General features: G+C 41.0%; 1 protein-coding gene and 1 long non-coding RNA gene across 4 annotated transcripts in view; one reads left to right on the forward strand and one right to left on the reverse strand.

Moving 5' to 3' along the window:
• Nucleotides 1–18171, forward strand: part of LOC137130706 (nuclear factor of activated T-cells, cytoplasmic 1-like) — a 57486-nt gene extending 39315 nt beyond the window's left edge. For both annotated transcript variants that reach the window (XM_067511196.1, XM_067511197.1), the window contains exon 10: nt 17364–18171. In XM_067511196.1, the coding sequence (XP_067367297.1) occupies nt 17364–17419 (56 nt within the window). In that variant the 3' untranslated portion in view covers nt 17420–18171. The remainder of the gene's footprint in view (nt 1–17363) is intronic.
• Nucleotides 8979–15039, reverse strand: LOC137130707 (uncharacterized). 2 transcript variants are annotated; one of them, XR_010914880.1, is made up of 5 exons: nt 14628–15039; nt 14392–14534; nt 13363–13599; nt 11684–11913; nt 8981–11526 (listed from the first exon to the last, which is right to left on the reverse strand). It is a non-coding gene; the product is annotated as an uncharacterized lncRNA (long non-coding RNA). The 2 variants fall into 2 exon arrangements; XR_010914881.1 differs by lacking the exon at nt 13363–13599 and having other exon boundaries at nt 8979–11526; nt 11684–11916; nt 14628–15036.
• Nucleotides 18172–21038: the final 2867 nt, after the last annotated feature.

Below are 21038 nucleotides of genomic sequence, written 5' to 3' on the forward strand. Positions count from 1 at the left end.
ACAGTTGCATTAGGGATGCACAGGAATGTGTATTGATTGACCAAGGACAGTGAGGCAGCCCCTAAAAAACCTCAATGTGCTGCCTTTTTGCATCACCTAATGTCTGCGTAAGCATCTGTGGTGAGCTTCTGGAGTCCTGGTAAGTGTGTGGTGGTAACAGCATACTCCAAAGGCATCTGCTGTTCCCGGGCCCGGCCCTATCCCAAACCCTTTAAATGAGCTCTAAGCTAAAATAAATAAGATCGGAAGGCAGCTCATAGGGCGTCGCGCTCCCCGTCTGCACGCATTACCGCCGTATGTTAGCGAGCTGAGCGCTCCATTAGAGAAGGAAGACAAGCGGATGACCTCACCACAGCAGCAGTGATTTAACGCCAGCCATGTAGAGTAGTGTTCCTCCCCAGCAATTGGGGGCCGGTGATTTGGAGTCTGCGGGAGCACACTTGATCTTCCCCAAGAGTGGAGCGCCTCCCACGCTCAAACACTGAGGCCTCCAGCTCTCATCAGCCAGAGGAAATGTGTCTCTCTGGCCAGTCCCAGATTTTACACAGCCCCTGAGAAATCACTTAACTTATCAATGGTGGGCTACTGTACTGCAAGGAGCTTGGTTACTTTGCAGGGAGTCTACGATGTAAACCTCCTGACTGCCATACACAGGCTCCATTGTAATCTGCTAAACCTTTCCCTCTGCTGTGATTGAAGCTTACTAACTACACTGCAAGCCATGAAATAAGGATTCTGGTGTCTGCAACAAGATATTATATAGGATGAATCCAGTTGGCATTCAGGTCAACACTGGAGCAGCCGTTTTCATTAAGTGGATCTCACATGTTTTAGTTTTAATTTTCACACCTGGAAGTAGGGGAAGAGATCAGCACAGTTTAGAGAATGGAAGCAAGAAGAAGATGAAACCTCTACACTGCTGTGCCCCGTGGCATTGTTGACTCACTGTCATAAACAGCGTGTGGTGGGGCCAAAATAAAACCATTTCATATACTGTGTACTGACTCACTGCCCACTATCTTTACTTAACAAGGCACATGACTGTGAGCAAAACACCAATATAGTGAGATCAGGGTATATAATGATAGATCTTGTAACAAATGTGGTCTGTAGTTTTTAACGTAATGTCTTGTAAGCTATTCCCACTTGCTGAACTTCATCAAGTTCTGGTGTTGTCAAACCTGCTCTTGTCTGACACAAGCATTGACAACCAGGCCCATCTATATAAACATTTAAGCATGCAGTGTGTCATTCTAATAGTTTTGGACCATGTCACCCACATTATTTGCATTGCAAACCCCTCATTTGGATCCCTTCTCCCTGGTGCTCATAGGCATTTTGCAGCGGACGTGTGTGTGTGTATGTGTGTAGAGCAGAGCAGTGTGCTGGCTGGGGCTAGGTGTTTGGTCCTGTGAGGCAGCTCCCATGTGTCCTGTCTCATTAGCTGCTGTTGTGATGGGTGATATGCTGAAATGCAGATGAATGCAACACACAGCAAAGCACCTAAAGGTAATCAGAGAGCCAGATTTCTAGCAGCTGCCTCTCTGGGAAACAGAGGGCCCCTATTCCACAAAATAAGAAAAACACGGACTGCAACTCAGCCTCTGCTGATTTCTAACATTTGACATATGTTCTCTGATTGCCTCGTTTTGCTGGGTAGTTTTTCTTGTGATTGTTTCCTCCTCAATTCAAGCTTTGTGCATCTGAAACTCTACCAGGATTGTTTTCTCAAACTGAAAACAGAATTGTTGTTAGCCCAGTTCTCTCCCCCTAGCAGCAAAAAAAGGGGCATTGTAACCTTCTTGAGGATCTCTATCGATGGCCGATGCTTCTGAAGGCTTTCATCATGGAAACTTTTACGCATTTTGGCAAGTTGCCCAGACCCCAGGACTCCACAAAACCCCTAATGATGATTGAGAGTGCGTCCGCACCGTGCTGAAAACATGAAAACATGCTGAGTTGCTAACATTGGATGTGCCGCAAGGCTGGCTCTGGGACTGAAGCAGGACAGAAGAGAGGGAGGGGCGGCGGGGAGGGGGATTGGGGGAATAGAAGGGTGTTCATTAAAGAGCATGTTGAAGTGTCTAATGGGACTCACTAAAGCAGAGCCCCTCCTGCAGCTTCAGACAGCGTGTATTTGTGAGTGTGTTTGTCTCTCATTGTTGGAGGAGTCAGCGAGACGGTAAAGCATTGTCAGAGCCAGTGACAGCCTATGCACATCACCTCTGACACTGTGACCTTTTGGGAGCAGGTCAAGCCCAAGCTAATAGTGTACAGAAAGAAAGGCTGTCTAGTGGTTAAGTGCAATGCCAAGAACATAGTCTCCCTCAAGACGTAGTGATATTGACAGGTACAAGAAGAAGGGCAATGGCTTTTTTATTATTTATGACTACAAAGAGGATGTGGATTTTTATACTACTCGTTATTACTGCCTTCTCATATTAGGAATCCTGTTTTTTGGCAGCGCTTGGCATGATGAGGTATAAGTAAATGTTTGTGGACTTGCTGGAGAACTTTTATAGTCAGAGGAAAAATTAATAGGTGGCTGCACTCTTGGATTGGTCTTTGAGAGTCATTGCCCAAGCTGTGAATCATCAACTGCACTTTTCGGATCAGCCATAGATTTGATTACATTTCTTCTCATTGCGATCAAACAGGCTTGAATTACCCAGTATATATTTCAGACCTCAGCAAGCACTTGAAGGAGTGTGCTCTGAAGCAAATGTGAAGATCTATGTCAATCTGGTTGTGGGCTGTGAATAATATTAGGTAATTGGTGCAATTAGCTTATAAAATTTAACTGGAAGACATGAAGCTTTTGCTTGATCCTGCAAACTGTTAATTGTGGAAATGAGACTTGTAGCCACCGTCAGTTTTTAAAACAATTTTTATAAACCGTAGCAGCACACAGCTGGAAACTTGAAGTCATTCTTGTAAAGCAGATAACAGTCTGCTGAAACAAGTGAGTTTGTCGAAGTATGGACGTTACACTGCAGGTACTGTATACAGCGGAAGTCCTCTGGATTATCTTAGCACCCTCTGTTTCCTTTTATGTTCTTTTTTATCTCTGTCCCTTTGGCTCAGCATAAGAGATTTTAGATTCCTGGTTGCAATCACAGATTTTCGTTGTTACATATTATGAGACCCACTCGCTATTTTAGACACAGTTCTCCAAGATTGCTTGCAGTTTAGCACATAATTGGACTTAAGTGGTTACATATGACAGTGGCAATGGGGTCACAGTATTATAGCACTTTGATTTTTAGTTCTTTGTAAAAGCATTGGGAATAATATTAGTTTTGATAAGGGCACCAAGCTAAATCTGCAAGATTTCAACCCATTTATTACTGCAATACATTGACTTTTGTGTGTGTGCGTGTGTGTGCACCCCGAACCCTGGCAACTGAGCTAAAAGAACTGGTCTGGTTTTAGTCGCTCCGTCATAATATCCACAGTCACTGAAAAAGAATGTGTCTGCTGAAAGACTGGAGCTAAATTATCTAAACAAATTGGGTTTCTTTTGTGTCTGAGATCTGATGCACGCACACATCTAGATGGACTTGAATTCTAAACTTCGAATGAGTTCTGTGTTTCTTTTTGCCAGAAAATGACCCAGACTTGCTACTCTAAAGATTTTGTGTGTTGTTTTTTTCTCATTATTTTTTTCTGTATAGAAACCAGTAACCTGATATCAGTAGCGAAACTTAAAACTTACAATCAAATCATAAATACAATGAAATATAGCAGAGGGAAACCACAAGATACAGTAGATGCTTCCTGGTCCAGACACATATTAGTTTATTCATTAAATCTATATTCCTTCAGTTCATCATACGTCATCTATTTCCTATAGTTTTTCCTGACACAGCCATTTAGGGGCTCCATTTATGTGGTTCACATACTGAGGTTTAGGAAACACGCATAAAAAAAGCCACCGAGCCACACGGATCGCAGTGGGTCAGGACGTAGACAGGGCCTGCGGCTTGGCTGGGATCTTCCTGTGTGTATTTTTCTGTGATCATGGAGCTACCACCTCACACCAGACACTCTCATTACTGAATCACAGTATGACAAATGTCAGTGCGGTCGACTGCTCTGACAGGACTATCACTATGCCCTTCTCTGAGAGGGCCACAAGCTCCTTATCTGTGCTTTGGTGAGGGTTGCGTTTAAACCATGATGAGAGTGACCGAGACGTTATCTGTGGGTTTTTTTTTTTTTTAGGTTTGTTTACGTTTCATTTTAAATCGCAATATTTGCTGTTTTCCGCATCCATAGTTCATTAGGTCTTTGTGGCAAGTACAGAACTCAACTGTCTTTGGTCATTTCAGAGGCTGACAGGACAATTGTGCTCTATTCTGGTCTGTTGGTGATTAAAAGGCCATTCTCTAGTCTTTGCAAACATTACACCACTACTGCATTTACCATGTTCCCAAGGGATCTCACTGTGAACACCACAAATGCTGCACAGTCACAGAATCCATAAATGCGTCTTGAATCTGGGATATTTCCTGCTGGCATCAACATTATGCACACATGGAAAACTCATACAGTCCTAGCGCACACCAAACACCAAACAAGGATATTCAGTTTGTTAAAAGACATGGCTTTCTTTCTTGATTGCCTACATTTAGGTCAGAGGTCAGGATCAGTTTTAGGACAGCACCCCCAGAACTTACTTAAGGACACTTAAGTAGTCAGAGACAGTTGAATGTGGTTCAAGGAGGGGATCCTCCATTCGACCATAATAGCCACACCGAGATGCTTGCCCCTGCAGTCGTGGTGTTTTTGATCAGTATTTAGGGGATGTACATTTTTGCGGCATCAGTAAACAGGACCAGGTCTCTATCCCAGACCACTTAATAACAGCTCCCCCTGTGAAATTTGTTAGCTCAGTGAAATAGTATCCTGTAGCGACGGATGTCAACAGAGAAGTCTGATCCAGCCCTTTGGGATGGGGAAAGCCGTTGGGTTTTGCAACTCTTGGCAGAGTTTGCAGAATCCTCCATGTGCAGATACCTCAAAAAGTAGAGGGTGGGAGTGAAAATCATCAAGATAGAAGCAGCGGACAAGGGTGCAGAGGGAAGACAGAATATTTCTTGTGACGTGGAATGAAATGCAGATATAAAGTTTGAAAAAGTAAGAGTCCTAGTATAATCTGTGTTAAGACTGTGAATCAAATGCACATGTCCTGTTTTAGTGTTACAACCTATTAACAAATCATTATAACTACAGGCGTGTAAACAAAAAATGTATCTGTCAAGAATTATTATAGCCATAATCAATCTATCTCCACTAGACTTCTACACAGTGCAGATATGTATTTTAGGGTTTTAAGACAGTGGAGTCAGTAGATTGTCATCATGTCCTTACGTCCAGGAATATTCAGCAAGCATGAAAAGAAGCAGGTCAGTCATAGAAATAAAGGAGACAGACACACAGACAGGCTAAGGGGAAATTCTGAGGTGGAAGAAACTAGCATGAGATGGTGATTTTTTTTTTTCCTGGCAGTTTCTGTCATTGCCCCTGTTCTTCACACATACACACACATGCAGGCACACACACACACGCACACATTGTCTTTTAGCAGATGTTAAAACTAAAGTACTAAAAGTCAAATAAAGATAAACACTGTCAAAGCTAAAGCTCACATTTTCTTCCTCTCCCACCAGTGGACCAAGCAGTGGGTGAATGGTTTTACTTCAGGGGAGGGAATGATCATAACCACTGAACTGCAAGTGTCCTACTGTTGACATCTGACCCCTGGCAGTTATAAACCTCAATGCATCCCCTGACTCTCCCAACTGTACCCAGCTGAGCTCAGTTCCTATCAAAACAACGTGCTAACAAATAGGGAAATCCTTTCATGCTCAGTAAGCCTTTTTTTTTTTTACAGCATGAGGCAATGATTCAGTGATGAAAGCATTTAGTGCCACAACATAAACCTCTAAATCAAAAGGGTTTCGCTCAAGGCGCTGTGTGTTTAGCTATTCTAAAATAGCCAAACTTTCAAGTCTTGGTGCAGTGTGAGCTTTTTAAGGCCTCGTCCACACGTGCACAGATATTTTTTGCTTGTTTGTTTTTACATTTTTAAGTCGGTGTGAAGCAATAACAACATGGAATCTGAATTTGTTATTTCCCACCAAGTCCAATTGAAAGAATTAATATTATATTGTTATGTAATATTAGATGATATTATGTTAAATTACGTTTCATCATTGTGAAAAAGTAAGCAGCATTCTTAGCTCTGAAACAAACAGCATTTATCACTGATTAGCGGAAAGTTTTCAGGCTTGTGAATTAGAACTTACTAGTTCCCTGGGTTGGTGAGGGGGCCTGGTTGCACAATAGGTAGAGCATCAGGCTGGGATACAGAAGGCCGTGCGATCGAATCCCACCTCATACTTACAAAATGTTATTCCTTGTAACTTGGAATTGATGTCTCTTTCACTAGCGTTTTCAAATCCGAAATAAAAATCTGACATTTGTTTACTATTTGCACAAAGCCCCTCTGTTGATGGCAGCAGCAGTCTTATAGTATCTTCCACTCACCACACTACCAAATACTGGATTAATCTCTATACTACACATTTAAATGTTATACAACCATTCTATAATATAAAACTATTAAACAGTGGTACTATGTACTATGTGAGTATTTTGGTATTTCGAGCCTTGCAGCTGTAATCTCTGCTGTCTAAGAAACTTCTACAGCTTCAGGTCTCTCTGTCCTGGTGTTTTTCCAGACATGTCTGAACTCGCTGCGACCCGTCGACTCGCTCGTGGACTCGTCTCTTCTGTGTGACGTGACATTTAACCCTCAAACTCTTGGGGCTCATGGGATTTTTCCCTAAAAGCCGCTACACACCTAAATATTGGAAAAACCAATGACATTGGATCATTTATCAAAAACCCACAGTACTTATCTTAGTACGCCGAGTAAATAACACGACATACTGTTGAAAACGGCTGCGTTCCAAGGCTGGAATTTTAGTTATTAGCAATATTAGGAATCGCAATGGGATTTGAAACAACAAATTTGGAAGTTCCACTTTCACTTCTGTGTTAAGGAAGTGGTCATGATGCTCAATGTAAATCCCTTTGGGTGGTTGTTAATAGCATATAGGTAATTTTTTAAAAGTTAATTATGTATTAACTTTTCAGCACTCTTTGAAGGTCCTCTGATAGTTACTGTTAAAATTGTTTTATGCCATGAAACTGACATCTTCTTCTCCTTTTAGGCTGCTCAAATCCACTAGTTCTTTCTAGTAGAATACAAAACAAACATCTCTGCCTATGTAGTAAATCAGCCATGACAAATCTACAGGGAGCTTGAGTTGGGAAGCTCAGCTCCTAAGGACAGAATGTGTGAATAAAAATGTCATGTATGTTTTAATTAAATTGTTATTGTAAGTAAAATATTAGGCTGTTGTTTCTGTTAAGGCATTCAAGTGGCCCAGGGTTCCCTCCCTGGGCCCCACAGCCACTTTGAAATCTCAAACAAATGACACAGTGCAAATAGAAGGCAGCGAAAATGCGGTTGTATGATTTACAAGTAACAGAAAGTGTCTCTGCTACTGCCTCTGCGAGAATATGCTTGTCCTCATTTTGGTCTCTGAGACAGCCTGTACGGTCTCCAGATGGATGACAGCTTGTCTGTAGAACTCAAGGAGGGTGGAGGGTGGTGAAAAGGAGATAAGTAGAACATTTGCCAACACTGCCTCCCACCTTACCCCGGACTGATCTACTTGTAGAAGTCCACGCTGTGCCCCCAGGCGACCTCCTACTCAATCAGTTTGATTCCCTACAGGTGCTGAGGATTTACAGTTGTAGAGCAGCTCTCGGGGTCAACAGACGGAGTTTATCAGATCACACATCAGCTGCACTGCAGAGTCACATCACTGAAGCTCAGCGGGGCTGTTCAAAAAGACAGGGGCTTTTAGTTACCAGTAGTATGTGAGTAATTGCCATTTCTACGACTTTACAGCAAAGCCTCTAACTATCGCTGTAAAGATGCTCAATGCATGAAAATGTTACTATTACAACCCAGTCTAGGATTGCTTCCTTCTGCCTGATTGCTACACAAAACAAAGACAGGACAATTCTAAAAACTTTTGCAAAGGCCTGGGGACCAATTGAATAACTGCCCAGTGTTAGCATATCGCTAGCACAGGATAACAAGCAAATGTACATGTAAATGTATTTACATAGATAGAAAAACAGACAGGTTAACCAAAGGGCATAATGTGCTGCTACAGACACACACAAGCAGACGTGCACACTAAAAAACAGGAAGCAGCCTCTCTCTAAGCCATCTGTCTGTGATGGATAGTGAACAATAAAGTTCACGCTGGTGTAAGCTTTTTTGGACACAGTGAAAAGCATATCTCTCTGTCTCTCTCTCTCTCTCTTTCTCTCTCTCTCTCTATATATATAAATGAAAGAAAACAATTCTGAAATCGTGCATTACAACTGACAGGCAACAAGTCATTGAAAGAAGCCCAATACAAATGCAGTTGTAAATCGTGTTATATGCAGGTGCAGAGCTAAATTCTCACTGAGACAACTGCAACCCACCAAAATATGATTGTTTCCGTATGCTCTTTTTTTTTTTTTTTCACTCTGTGCAATTTTGAAAACCAGTGGAATCTCAAGCTGGCTGCATTAGCCTCAGCAGGAGCATACGATTCTAATTCTTAATTAATCACAGAGAGTTTATCAGATGGCTGAGTTATTTTACCATAAACCCATTTGAAATGAGCCATACTAACAGTTTTGATCTGCTTCTTTTCATATCCCAATTACAAAGATGTGTTTGTTTCACTCAGTTTGGTGTATTTAAAGGCTCTGGTGTTTGTTTTACGTGGTTATGCTCTGCAATTGTGTGAAACTGAGCTTTTGATTTCTTACAGCAATGAGTCATCTATACACACTTTATGTGAGAAGCTCTTTCGTTTTTTACTTTTATGTTTGCTTTGGATAAACACTTTGATTGGTTAGTTCTGTTATGGTATTCTGTGGTACACAGCAGTCAAACAAAATTGATTTTGGCTGAAAACTGGAGCAAGGCAGTCAAGTACCTGTTCTGGGGCTCCACGTGTCAAAGTATCTTTGGGCAAGACACTGCACTCTCAGTGGTGGGTCAGGCCAGAGCCTGGAGGTTCCTAATATAGAGGTTTTTCACAAAGTCATCAAGTGTCATAAAGTTGTAATCATTTGTGCTGACATTCCGCTCCTTAAAACACCATGTGGTTTCACCTTCTTGGCACTAACCATTGGTGGATATCTGTCACCCACCCTGCTTTGTAATATTGGTAAGTTTTTCTAACCTATCAATTCCTGACTTCTGTATGAAAGTGGGTTGAAGACGACATAATGATACCGTGTGTGTGGTCAGTCTAAACCCAACAACATAGCAACCTACATTTGTCCATAAAATGGCCATGAAAAGCACTGAACAGTCTACCGAATAACAATTCCCACACAACAGCCAATCAGCAACACCACAGACATAATAAAGTTTCGTTTTAAAAATATAACTTGTTAGTGAAATATACTGTATAAGCCAATAATAGCCTGTAGCTGTTGGTTGTTATGTGGCGAGCACTTTTTATACTGTAACAGTATTATGCTGACATTATGTAAATATGCTGGAAAGTATAATTATTTATTGTACTAAATATGCTTTAAACTACATATTCCAAACACTTATACAATTATTTTGATTTTGTTATCATTTGCCCTGCAGCCCGGACCAACTACGTAACCATTTCAGAGAAGTCAGTGATGAGGGCACTGGAGAGCAGCTCCATCCTTGTAAACACCTCCCCCTCATCCTCCCTGGAGACCGACTTTGAGCGAGCACACCCGTGGCCTCCTGGGCCTGGGAGGAAATGAAAGGAGGAGGAGGAGGAGGAGGTGGAGGAGGAGGAGAGGGAAGTGGCAGGCTCCCAAAGAGAGACAGAATGAGGTGAGATAGGGAGAGGCACAGCACACCATGTAAGATCAAAGACAGAGGTTACGCACCACTGCAGCCAATATAAGCACATCAGTGGTGGGGCTTTCAATAAAAGCTGTTGTTTTTAGATTTCCAATTTTGGAGCCAGTTGTTTTATTGTTGGCGTGCCTGGATCACAGTATTCCTAGTTCATTTTAATCTGGACTAGGCAGACTCCTAAACTGTCCTGGGCCCGGTCATCTAGTTTGGTAACATGTCCCGCTCATTAGAGTACAGAGAGCCAACAATCACAAGTGAGGCACATCAGAGACTCACAGGTGGAGTCTAGATCCCTGCTTCACTCCAGAATAAGTCATTGTTATTACACAAGGCTGCTCCCGCTCTCTTTTCCAAGTGAGCCCTTGTCTAAAAACAGCAGCAGACATATTGATCTGAAATGTCTTCAGTGACATCAGAGCACTCACTGTTTACACTCCAAACTTTATTTCTTCTTTTCCCTTTGTCTCTCCAAAAGACAGATCATATCACTTGGCTTTTGGCTTTTGCTCTGGCTGCTTGTGAGCTGTTGAATTAAGTTATTTTCTTCTTTACAGATGCACAGCAACACAGGCTGCTTCCTGCTTTTTTGCTTTTGTCTGTGTCATTGTCCCTCTGTTTACCGTCCCAGCTTTTGCAGCTCTCTTCTTTCTCTGGAACTTTCTCCTATGTCAGTGTTATAGGTTGGACTTCTGAGAGTAGCTTTAGACCAAAAACCAAAATACACAAACATAACAAAACACATATATAATGAAATTGTTTATCAGACAATGATGCAATATGCTACCAGCTTTTAGTTATCTGTTAAATTCATTTATTTATTTAAAGCAGAAATATACATTGCTGCCTTTTCTTGATCTGACGCTGTTTTGCATCATTTTAGGAGCAAACCAACTATATAATAACAAAAAATCTATATCCATATTAAGTATTTTTACAGCCCTGAATAATGCCTGTAGCCTCATCTTACAGTGTGTATATTATTCCACAAATCAGAGTGTAGGGCAATAGCCTAAAAGGGGAAACATGGGGCAAACAAAGTCCACACATTTAAAACTTTTTTATCAACTCCTCTTGATTTTGGCAGTCTGGTAGTGTGAAGAGTCTGTGGAGCGTGATTTTAGAGCGTAAACCAATGTGAGAGTTGGGAAGATTTTGATATGGGAGGGGTGGATATCTCCCCCATCTCCACTGGAAATGATGTCCTTACTTATCAGCATTTTTCACAGTATTCTCGCTTTCCATAACTTTACATCCACACCATAAATGTCATGGCAGCCTTGTTGACTTCAGCAGCGTGATACGACGATTGGCTGCTGTCATGGACACAGTGGGGTCTCCACAGCTGCAGCAGGGCACCTGAAAAGCCTTTGTTCTCTCAGAGGAGACAAAATCTCTCACTCTGTAGCTTTATCTTGTTTTCTTCTTCTACTTCTTCTTCTTCTTCTTCTTCTTCTTCTCCTTCTCCTTGTCAGTTGTGAAGACTGAGTGGTTCCACATGGGAGAGCCCAGGGCTTTACACATCAACCGAGCTGTGGGGACAAAAAAATGCTGTCGGTACATATCATCACATCATTAGGCCCAAAGGGATCCCTGCAATGGATTAGAAGCTGTCTACCTGCAGGGCTCAAATGAATTTATGAAGCACTTTATCATGTTGAAGCATCAGTGGAATGCCTGGTCTCTTACCATTTGTGTTTATCTGTGGGAATATTTCTTGTGTCTTCCTACATTTTGCTCCTTCTTCTCAGTCGCTCTATCTTTATTTCTCTGCGTGCCTTATTTATATGTGTGTTCCGACCTTTGACCCCCTCCCTATTTTTGACGCCGGTGGTAATCAGCAAGTGACGTTGTCCAAACCTTTCCGTCCAGCCTTTTGAGCCGCGTGTGGGAGGCAGCAAATTGTCCATTAAGTGTATCTGCTGAGGCAGAGAGAAGATTTGATATAGTGGGGAAACAAAAGTAATATGTAGCAGGAAATTCAATTGCCTCTCTCGAGCAAGTTTGAGCTTTAGTTTGGCTTCCCCACCAAATCAATTTCAGATGAAAGCACAAGTTCAGATGAGGTTTAACTTGCAGCCTTTACTCTCTGTGAGCTCTCGTACAGATTTGATGCCAATGTTTATCTGTGTTTATATGAAAGCGCTGCTATGACTCAGAGGTACTTCCTCACACGCTGCTGAGAGTCTAAGTGGCACAATAGAAGGAAGCTACCTCCTCTTTCTCATAAACCTGATGTGCTAATACAAGTGATACAACTAAGCATAGGAAGACATTCCCCTTTTCTACAGTGTGAAGGTCCTTGACCTTAACACAGCTGCAGTTTATTCATGCAGTGAAAGTAAGAGAAGTTCAGGAAGGTGACCTCCACTCTTTCAGTATCAAGAGATCCCAAGTGAGAACAGTCCCTGGCAGGAAGCCTCCGTTACAACCTCCGAGTTCAGAGGTTGTCTTTGGGATAGTCAGCTGAGGGAAACCGGGGGAAGAAGTCACTGTCTGCCAGGTCATTGCCAGTCAGGCCTGATTCTGCTGAAGGAGATCGTGTTACGACAGCAGGAACCTCGGAGTTGCTCTCAGGCCTCGAGGCTCTGCGTCTCACCAGACCACAGGGCATCCACTGTTCTCTGAGGAAGCCCGAGTGTTATCGAACCCCAATGCACAGTGCTCTCCTCTAACAATGCTAACTAAATCCCCAGCGCAGTTCAGGTTCATGCTAAATTCTCAGAGTAGCCAAATGAGGTCATAATGCTCAGGTTTGGGTTACTCGATAAAAAAGAAGCAAAATTGCAGGACAATAACACAGAAAACGGGGCCAAAAGCAGAGTGAGTGTTGGATATAATTCTGCCATGTGGACTTATACTGCGATATTTCACTATGTTTACAGCTGTTTCTGGTGCCCAGAAGTTGCGAAATGTTTAAAAGATTGATTGGCATTAAAGCCTCAAAAATAACGATTTTTCTTTTTATATTTCATCCATATTACAATGTCTAATTCAAAAGTGCTCCACAGAGTCGCTTTATTATTTCAGTGACACCATTGCGTTGAGTCTGGCACAGGCCTGGACAATAAAGGTAAACTTGGCTCAGCGTTTGCTACAAATACTCGTTCTACTGTTTAACTCGCCATTGTCCAGACTGAAGAAAAAAAAACACAGTTGTCAGTAGCTTTCCAAAGTTGTAAAATCCTGGCTCGTACTGTTAGAATCTGCTGCAAACTCGTGGATGTATTACTCCACGTGGACTTTGCACAGTCACTGCCAAGACACACGGTTAGCCCCAAACAAAGACGCGGAATTGTGCATTGAACTTGTTCAGCACGGCTGGCATTGTAGTAAAGTTCAGTCATATTTTTGTGTCACAGTCACACCTGCCTGAAATAGATCTCCACGCCGCCCTGCCCTGAGTATAAGCCCTGACAGGTCCGGACTGTGGTTGGCTGATTGCGTTGGCGCTTCAGCTAATAAAGGATGTCACTCTGTTTAACTAAGACAGACAGGGCTCTTTTTTCAGCAGGGGAATATTTGGAGCTGAGTTTTCCACTGTTTTTGTGTAGTAATGAGAGGGTGTCCTCCCGGTTACATCTTTCCATTATTAACCTGGCCAACTGTAAAGAAAAAAAAACAAAAAAAAACAAATTAAGTTTCCAGTGCTATTGAGAGAGATGCTATGCCACCAAGTGTTAATCATTTTACATATCGGGGACAAACACTTAACAGTGTTGTTTTTTTACAGTATGCATAGATTCTGGAAGTGGAAAATTTATTTTCGAGACTCTTTTTCCAGTTTGGCCCAGTTTGCAGAAGAGATAATGTATTTATACCCCTGCCCATCCACATTAGGTGAGGGATTGAATTTTAGAGCCGAATTCTTCTCTGAACAAAATGTTCCCCATGTCTGACTGCCTTCCCTTGTGCTGCATATTTGTGGTTATCTAGTCACTTCATAAAAGGTAAGGCAGACATGTCATGTGGAAGTGTTTGACTTAAAAGTAAAAGCAGAACATCAGCATCAATAGATTTCGAGAGATTTCTATTCTTTTATATCTAGAAATGTAAAAGTCATCTCAATTCATCGAATAACTAAATAGTTAAGATTTATTTCATTTAGATTTTGCGTGAACTGTTGGCTAAAAACAATCTGAAGTGTTCAAATGCTGCGTGTGCACGAAGGTATTACCTACTCATTACCTGTTTATGTGTTTATCTATCATTCACAGCAAAATTTCTTCATTTCCCAGAAGTTGTTGCAACAAAATAGTGACGAGCTACACCATTATGCAGCTATAAATAGCACCTTGGTGTTGTCTTGTGGTGTAACAGTTGGCCACATCCTGTTTCTGAGATTCTCACGTTGCCGAAAGAGTAGAAAGATGAAAACACAGAGGCCAGTGTCTTACCTTTCGTCTCTCTTTATCAGTCATTTCTTCAGAATGGAACATCATCGGGCATGCCAACGGAAAATATTAGTTGATAAAGTGCAGCAAAATAACACCACAGTTAGCACGAGGGTGGAGAAGACGTCACAATTTTTTTACGGTGACTGAAAAGAAGAGAAGAAGCCACTGAGTAAAATACAGGCTGTATTTGTTGGGTTTTTCCTTCTCTTTAAAATGACCCAGAGCTGTTTTCTTACCTTGACTCACAGAGACAAGCAAATTAAAGTTTTATCATTTAATTGTTACATGTCCTCGTGCTTCTTTTATGTCCTGCGATGGCAGAGCTAAAAATAACCCCCCGCACGTAAATGTCTGTTTAGCCCAGAGCAGAACAGGGTTGAAAACAGTGCCAGCAGTGTTGGCACAGGTTGGATTTTTCCGATGGGAGTTCCTCCTGTTTAGGGAGGTGAGTCCCAACCAACCTGTTTGTGTGTGAGTGGGTGTTTGACTGCATAGAGAAAGCAGCGCATGCTATTGTCGGTGCGTGGGCTACTTCAACATGTGACACCATTTGTTTTTTAATGTCACATTTATTTTTGGTCATGCACATTACTGCGGTGTTTCTGCACCTAACTGGCGCTAAATCAAATTAGCTGACAACAGTGTCATTGTTGTACAAGCAAAAGTAGAAAATGATGCTTTTTTCACCAAATTTCAACAGTGAAATTGTCAGTATTTTGTTTTTTTCCGTCAGTGATGTTTTTCTCTTGATTAGTGCAGATGCTTCGGCATTCACCCGTCAGTATCTAGTGATAACAAACTCTGGGCCTACTTTGAACCTCAGAGTGGGTGGACTTCCTGTCTCAGATGGTGGTTTTCACCAGACTCTTTCTCTCGGTGTCTACATCAGCCAGCTTTATCACAGCAAACTCTAAAACTGAGGAGCTCCTTGTTTGCGTTGAGCCGTAGGGCTCATAGCTCTCGCCATCTTCGCAGTCACTTCCCTCTGTTTTGCCAAAGAACACAGTGCAGATAAAGGCAGGGGACAGATGTGTGTCTGCCCGACTGTGGGAAAGGCGCAGGCACAGGAACTAGTGCAGGAAGGACAAGACGATGACTTAAAAAAATCAGAGATGAGTGCATTGTGTTGATATGAGTTTTAAAGGTTAGTAATAACATTGATATGTTTGGACTGTGACTACTGATATCCCGTATTTTTTCAACTTGACCATGTCTATGCCAAGTATTCAGTGTTGACACTTGTTTTGCGTTTTTTTTTTCCCACAGTTGAAGCAAAATTCAAAATTTACCACAAGCATCGTGTCATTCCTCTTAGTACAAACTTAGTCAGTACATTCATTAGATTAGAACATTCTTTTCTGTGCTGGATTTCACTTCAGTCCCTCTGATAATGGTTGCAATTTGTTATTACTTTTTTAATATTACCTGGCTGCACATTTCATATAGACATATACATTCATTTCAAAATATGCAGCATAGAAACCCAAAACTAAAATGATAATGGACTTAAAAAACTGATAACAGACACAGCAAGTTCATATCAATGTTGTACGAGTATAAAGAAGAGTCCTTGCAGTGGATATTTTTGTTGGTTGGTTTTTTTAAAGCAAAGTGTTAAGAAGAGACGGACATAGCTTAACTTTGTTAACCATGACAAGCAAGCTGATCCTAATGTGTAAAAGGATAACTTTTTTGAAACTAATTCAAAAATTCCCATACAAACACAAACTAACAATATATGGCCTCTACTCACGGGTGATTTCCTTCAGTCTGCAACCAGGATTAGTTTATTTATATTCCAGATACACCGCTAAATTAGTTGGTGAAGAAATTGTTACTGCTTTTTGGTTCTGACGAAGAGGAGATCATGCACAGAGGTGTCACACATGTGCAGCTGACTCTAGCTTAAATCAGCCAACTATGCAATGTAATGTTGATCCACCTAGTGGAGCGCTGGGTCTGGCTTTAATCAAAAGGAGGTTTCAGACCACAGATAAATAAGCTAATCCAGGTTGCACATTGCCCATGAGTAGAGGCAATTCATTGTTGGTTGTAGTGTCTGGATGGGGATTGTTAATGTGATACATTTTTTTAAATGACTGATATAATACTTTAACTCAGTACAAAACCATGTGGCAAACCCTCGATCCGTAGGGTTCTGGGGTTCTGATGCAGGGAACCCACTGAGACTATATCTACATTAAGCTGGGTACATTCACACCACTAAACATCCACCACTGCTGGTGTCTGCATCTGCCTCTGTCCACATTGAACTGGTTAGAGACAAGGAAATAAGTCTTTTGCCTGCTACTGACCATGTGGGGAGGACTGACATCCAAGCCAGCCTCACTAAACAAGCAATGAGAAACAATATATTTTTTCCCCGTTCTGCTTGTCACAGTGTTTATAGCAAACGGATAATTTATCATTTTTTTAATTACTTGTCACTGAACAAGAGAGAGAACCGTATCAGGGAACAAGCAAAATTAATTTCATTCTCCATCCAGACAAACAGACTGCTGCCACCACCTGTATAGGTGCTGATATAACAGCTTAGCTATCAGAGCTCCATCTTCCCCTGTACATAACTTTGAGCGTGCGGCTTCAGATTTACACAGTGAGGAGGCCGGTTTAAAAACAATATGACGATGCATCCATTCTGCATCTGATCAAATCAGCATGTTTCCTTGGAACTTTTATAGTAATCAAATAAAAAAGAACAATTCATGTTTACTTATGTTAAATTCTTTATTCTTGTTAATAGTCTCACTAATTACAAAGTATGCTCACTTGATTTGACCAGAAGCAGAACGGATTCACTGTCACGCCTTGCATGTGTTTACTTCCTGGGTACCCTTCTACATTAAATGTAATAGTGTTTTTATGATCTGGATTGTTATTCATTGTGATTGGTTAATAAGCATGAGCAACTTTTTTTTTTCTTTTTTTTTTTTGCTTGTTTGTTTCTGCAGTTAACGAGATCATCAGGAACGACCTCTCCAGCATTTCCGTGCACACTCACGCGTAGACGTGCAGATGTTTTCTGCAGCAGCCCCATCAACACAACGAGGATACAAAATCTGAGAGACCCTTACGATGGAGAGCATATCATTGACTCAGATCTCCCACCTGACCACCATCACATCCTTGTCACCCACAGACTCGCTGCAGATTTACATTGACAATCACTGGCAAGCTCCATTTGAATAAAATAATGAATGTTATATTTACAAATAAAGGAAGTGATTGAGGGCAGAGTACACAACTACACTTGCCTTAATAATTTCACAGCAGATGTTATTTAGTGGACCAAACAGCTCGATGAGACTGAATTACTCTTCTGTCGTTGGCAAATGACAATCTTCATTTTGAGTGCGATCTGTATGTTAATGCATGAACAAGCTAATGGGACAATAAGTGTCATGCTTCATCACGTTAGCTCATTTGTTTGTGCAGTCAGTCCGCAACAACCCAATCGGTGCCTTACAGCAGAGATATCGACAGCAAACAACAGCAGCAGTCACACAAAATGAAAATGGTTCGTTGTAGCCTAAATTGGAAGTTTTTATATGACATTTTTGTATCATTTCAATTATTTGTTTACAGGGAAACTGAATAAAAGGCTGGAAAATATGTAGGGAGTATGTGAATAGATTAGAATTGTATTTTTTTCTTTTCTTTATTATCTCATTGTTCATTTATACTAAATGTAATTGTATGATATTTTTTTGTATAAACGTGTATTTGAAAATATGTATGCCTTACGCTCATATCAAACTGTTTGCTATTTAGCTTCCCTCTTACCATTTGTCTCTTCTTGATATGATTTGTATCATTTCTACTACCATGCATAATGTTTTCACCTTAGTGCCTAGTTTTGTATCATCCTACCCCTGGTCTTCCAGTCCTGCACCCGGATCATGGCATAATGATGCACAGACAATCAAATGAAAAATATAGTACATATCCTATGACAACAGTTCCTGGTTGCAGGGGCTTATAAACGCAGGTAGCAGAGTTTTCTTTTCCCCAGCTGAACAATGGTGTGCATACCAGCTGAATTTAAGTAAGAAAACTCTCGGACAATATACATTTGTCCCTTACGTCTTGCACTGCAGGTTTGCATGTAAATAGGCACAAGGATAATCTAAGTATGTGGCAGGATAAGTTATACTCAACATCTGGGTGATTCCACCGAGGAGTTGGCAGGACTGTTACTTACAGCTGGCAATAATTGATCTGAGTAAACCAAAGAATTTTATCTTTGGTGAAATTATTGTCCAGGTTTCCTTTTTTTCTGTCAAAGAATTTTAGCACAGAACAGTCTCCCATACAACACAAAAAGGAAAAAGATATTTAATGAAACAAACATTATGCACTTTACCGTAAAAGCAGCAGGTTCTTCTCGCTTCCAGACCAAATATTGTAGGTTGATTCCTTCCTTCCATGCACATACATACACACTTCCATCTGCTTGTCTTTCACACATCTGCGGTCATTTCCATGTTATCGGTCTTTTGGAGCATGCACACTGTACTAATGTTGGGGATTAGTTGGCTGACAGTAGCTTCCGATATAGCTTCCTAATACATTTGTGGACATATAGTATAATAGCATGACTAAACTGTATGAATTACATTTCTATTTTGTGCCTTACTCTTTTTCTTGGCTACAAGATTGTTGCAACTCTGTAATGCTTTTCTGTTTAGGCACAAGGTGAAACATACTTCTCTTTAATATGAAATATTTATGAAAAATGAAATGTGTTTTAAGTGCATTTAATGTGTTCTTAACAATGAATTAATAAATGACATAATGGTGATCATGAATAACAAAGTCCTAAATTATTTGGGTGTTACATTTGCACATTTCTCACAAGTATATTAGCGATTTTGCTCTTTTCTCAAATTTGAAGAATAATGTTAAAAGCATTTCATTTCGCAAAATACTGATTTATTATAGTAAAAGTACTATTATAGTAAAAGTACTTCTCTATGTCCCAGGTATGTTTCACTCTAATGTGTTACTGTTTGACTTTTGTAAAACTTAGTTTGAAGACACTGGGCCAAGAGTAGGAGACAAAACTGCTTCCCGGATTTTCCATATGTCCAAACTAAAATACTCATTTCTCGCACAAAGTTTGGAATGCAAATTCCCAACAACAGTAAGACCTATTGGGATTGTCTGCCTTTTTTAATAGATTAATTTCCACCCAATGATGAACTAAGGTCCTTTACCAAAAGCTTTATATCTTACAAATGTTTTATTTCCCTTTCCCACAAGGGGGCATTTTGTAAATCATTCACCTTGTACTATTTGGTTTCAAACTGACATGCAAACAAGCCTACACTGTACTTTTGTAGGATATAAAGAAACAAGCTGCTGATATTCCAAGTACAAGCAGAGGCCTGTGTGTGTTCCGGTGAGTATTGTTAGTGGTGGGTAGTTATGAGTGAAACAGCTCCTCGCCATGGGAGCTGTGCCATGCTCTTGTGTACCACCTGCCAGTCCTCCAGACTTTTTCCATCCAGCAAAGTTATGAAGCTCCCATCCCCATAGTGACAGAAGGCAGGCCTAGGCGGTGCTCCCCTGTAAGACCGTTGCAAGCCCAAAATAGCCCCACTATTTAGAGATGCAGTTACGCCCCTTTTTCCTGGCACCCTGTTCTTCTTACCTTAGTCTTCCACCGACTGTGCCGTACCCTTTGACACAGAGGAGAGATCACTCCTGGCTACGGTTTTCACTACCAGTGCCGTCAACCAGGGACACGAGCTAAAGCAGTGGAATATAAGTGAATGAAAACAAATTCAGCTTTAAAATCTGTATGTTAGAGCCATGTCTTCAGGCTGTACAGATTATTAAATAATGTGCAAACCATGCATTTGACACTAGGAATATTGTTTCATACTCTTTCAGTGGTAAGAGTGAGTAACTTATAAGCTGGACCTAGTAACTCCCTGCAGCAAGATGTTGTGAGACAATTTTTTTTTCTTTCTCTGTCTGTGTTTAACCCTCGTATTAAACAAATAATAAGTATATTTCCCAAAATGTGAAACCAGTCCTCTAAAGGCTGCATACAAATACAACTTTTGTAGTTATACAGACTTTTATACAGAATAGTTTGATATGCTACATGTGTGGCTCACACCATTTGTTAAAAGAATAGATGGCTCCAAGGCATTTGCACAAGTCTGCACATGTACTGTGTTGGAAGCATTTGAATTTGTTTCAATCGTATATTTTTTTCAGATTTATTTCTAATAACTTTTTTGTTGATTCCCTGTTTTTAAATTTTTGTAATAATATCATGAGATGGTGAGACGGGTGGTCTGGTGGTGTAACTCTATGGCCTCTTTTAGGTCACAGCTAGCATACTGATGAAATGATAAGGTGACAAAAAGAGTGATTGAGAGACAATGTGCCCGTCAGCGTCCTGGTAGTACATTCAATCTGATCAGTGACTGCAGCACGTGCCTTTTACGCCCTGTGGTCAATGTGCACACACCACCTTGCAGAGGGCACGACTTAGAAGTTTCACGGTGCAGCTTTATAGTGCCTTATGGCCTCACTACCTCCCCACCCCCCATTTGTATTTTTATTTGGCCTTATTTTTAAGTGAGTGCGTATAGGCTCAGTACTGGATCTCC

This window comes from Channa argus, chromosome 7, assembly GCF_033026475.1.
Source record: "Channa argus isolate prfri chromosome 7, Channa argus male v1.0, whole genome shotgun sequence".
NCBI classification, from domain to species: Eukaryota; Metazoa; Chordata; class Actinopteri; order Anabantiformes; family Channidae; genus Channa; species Channa argus.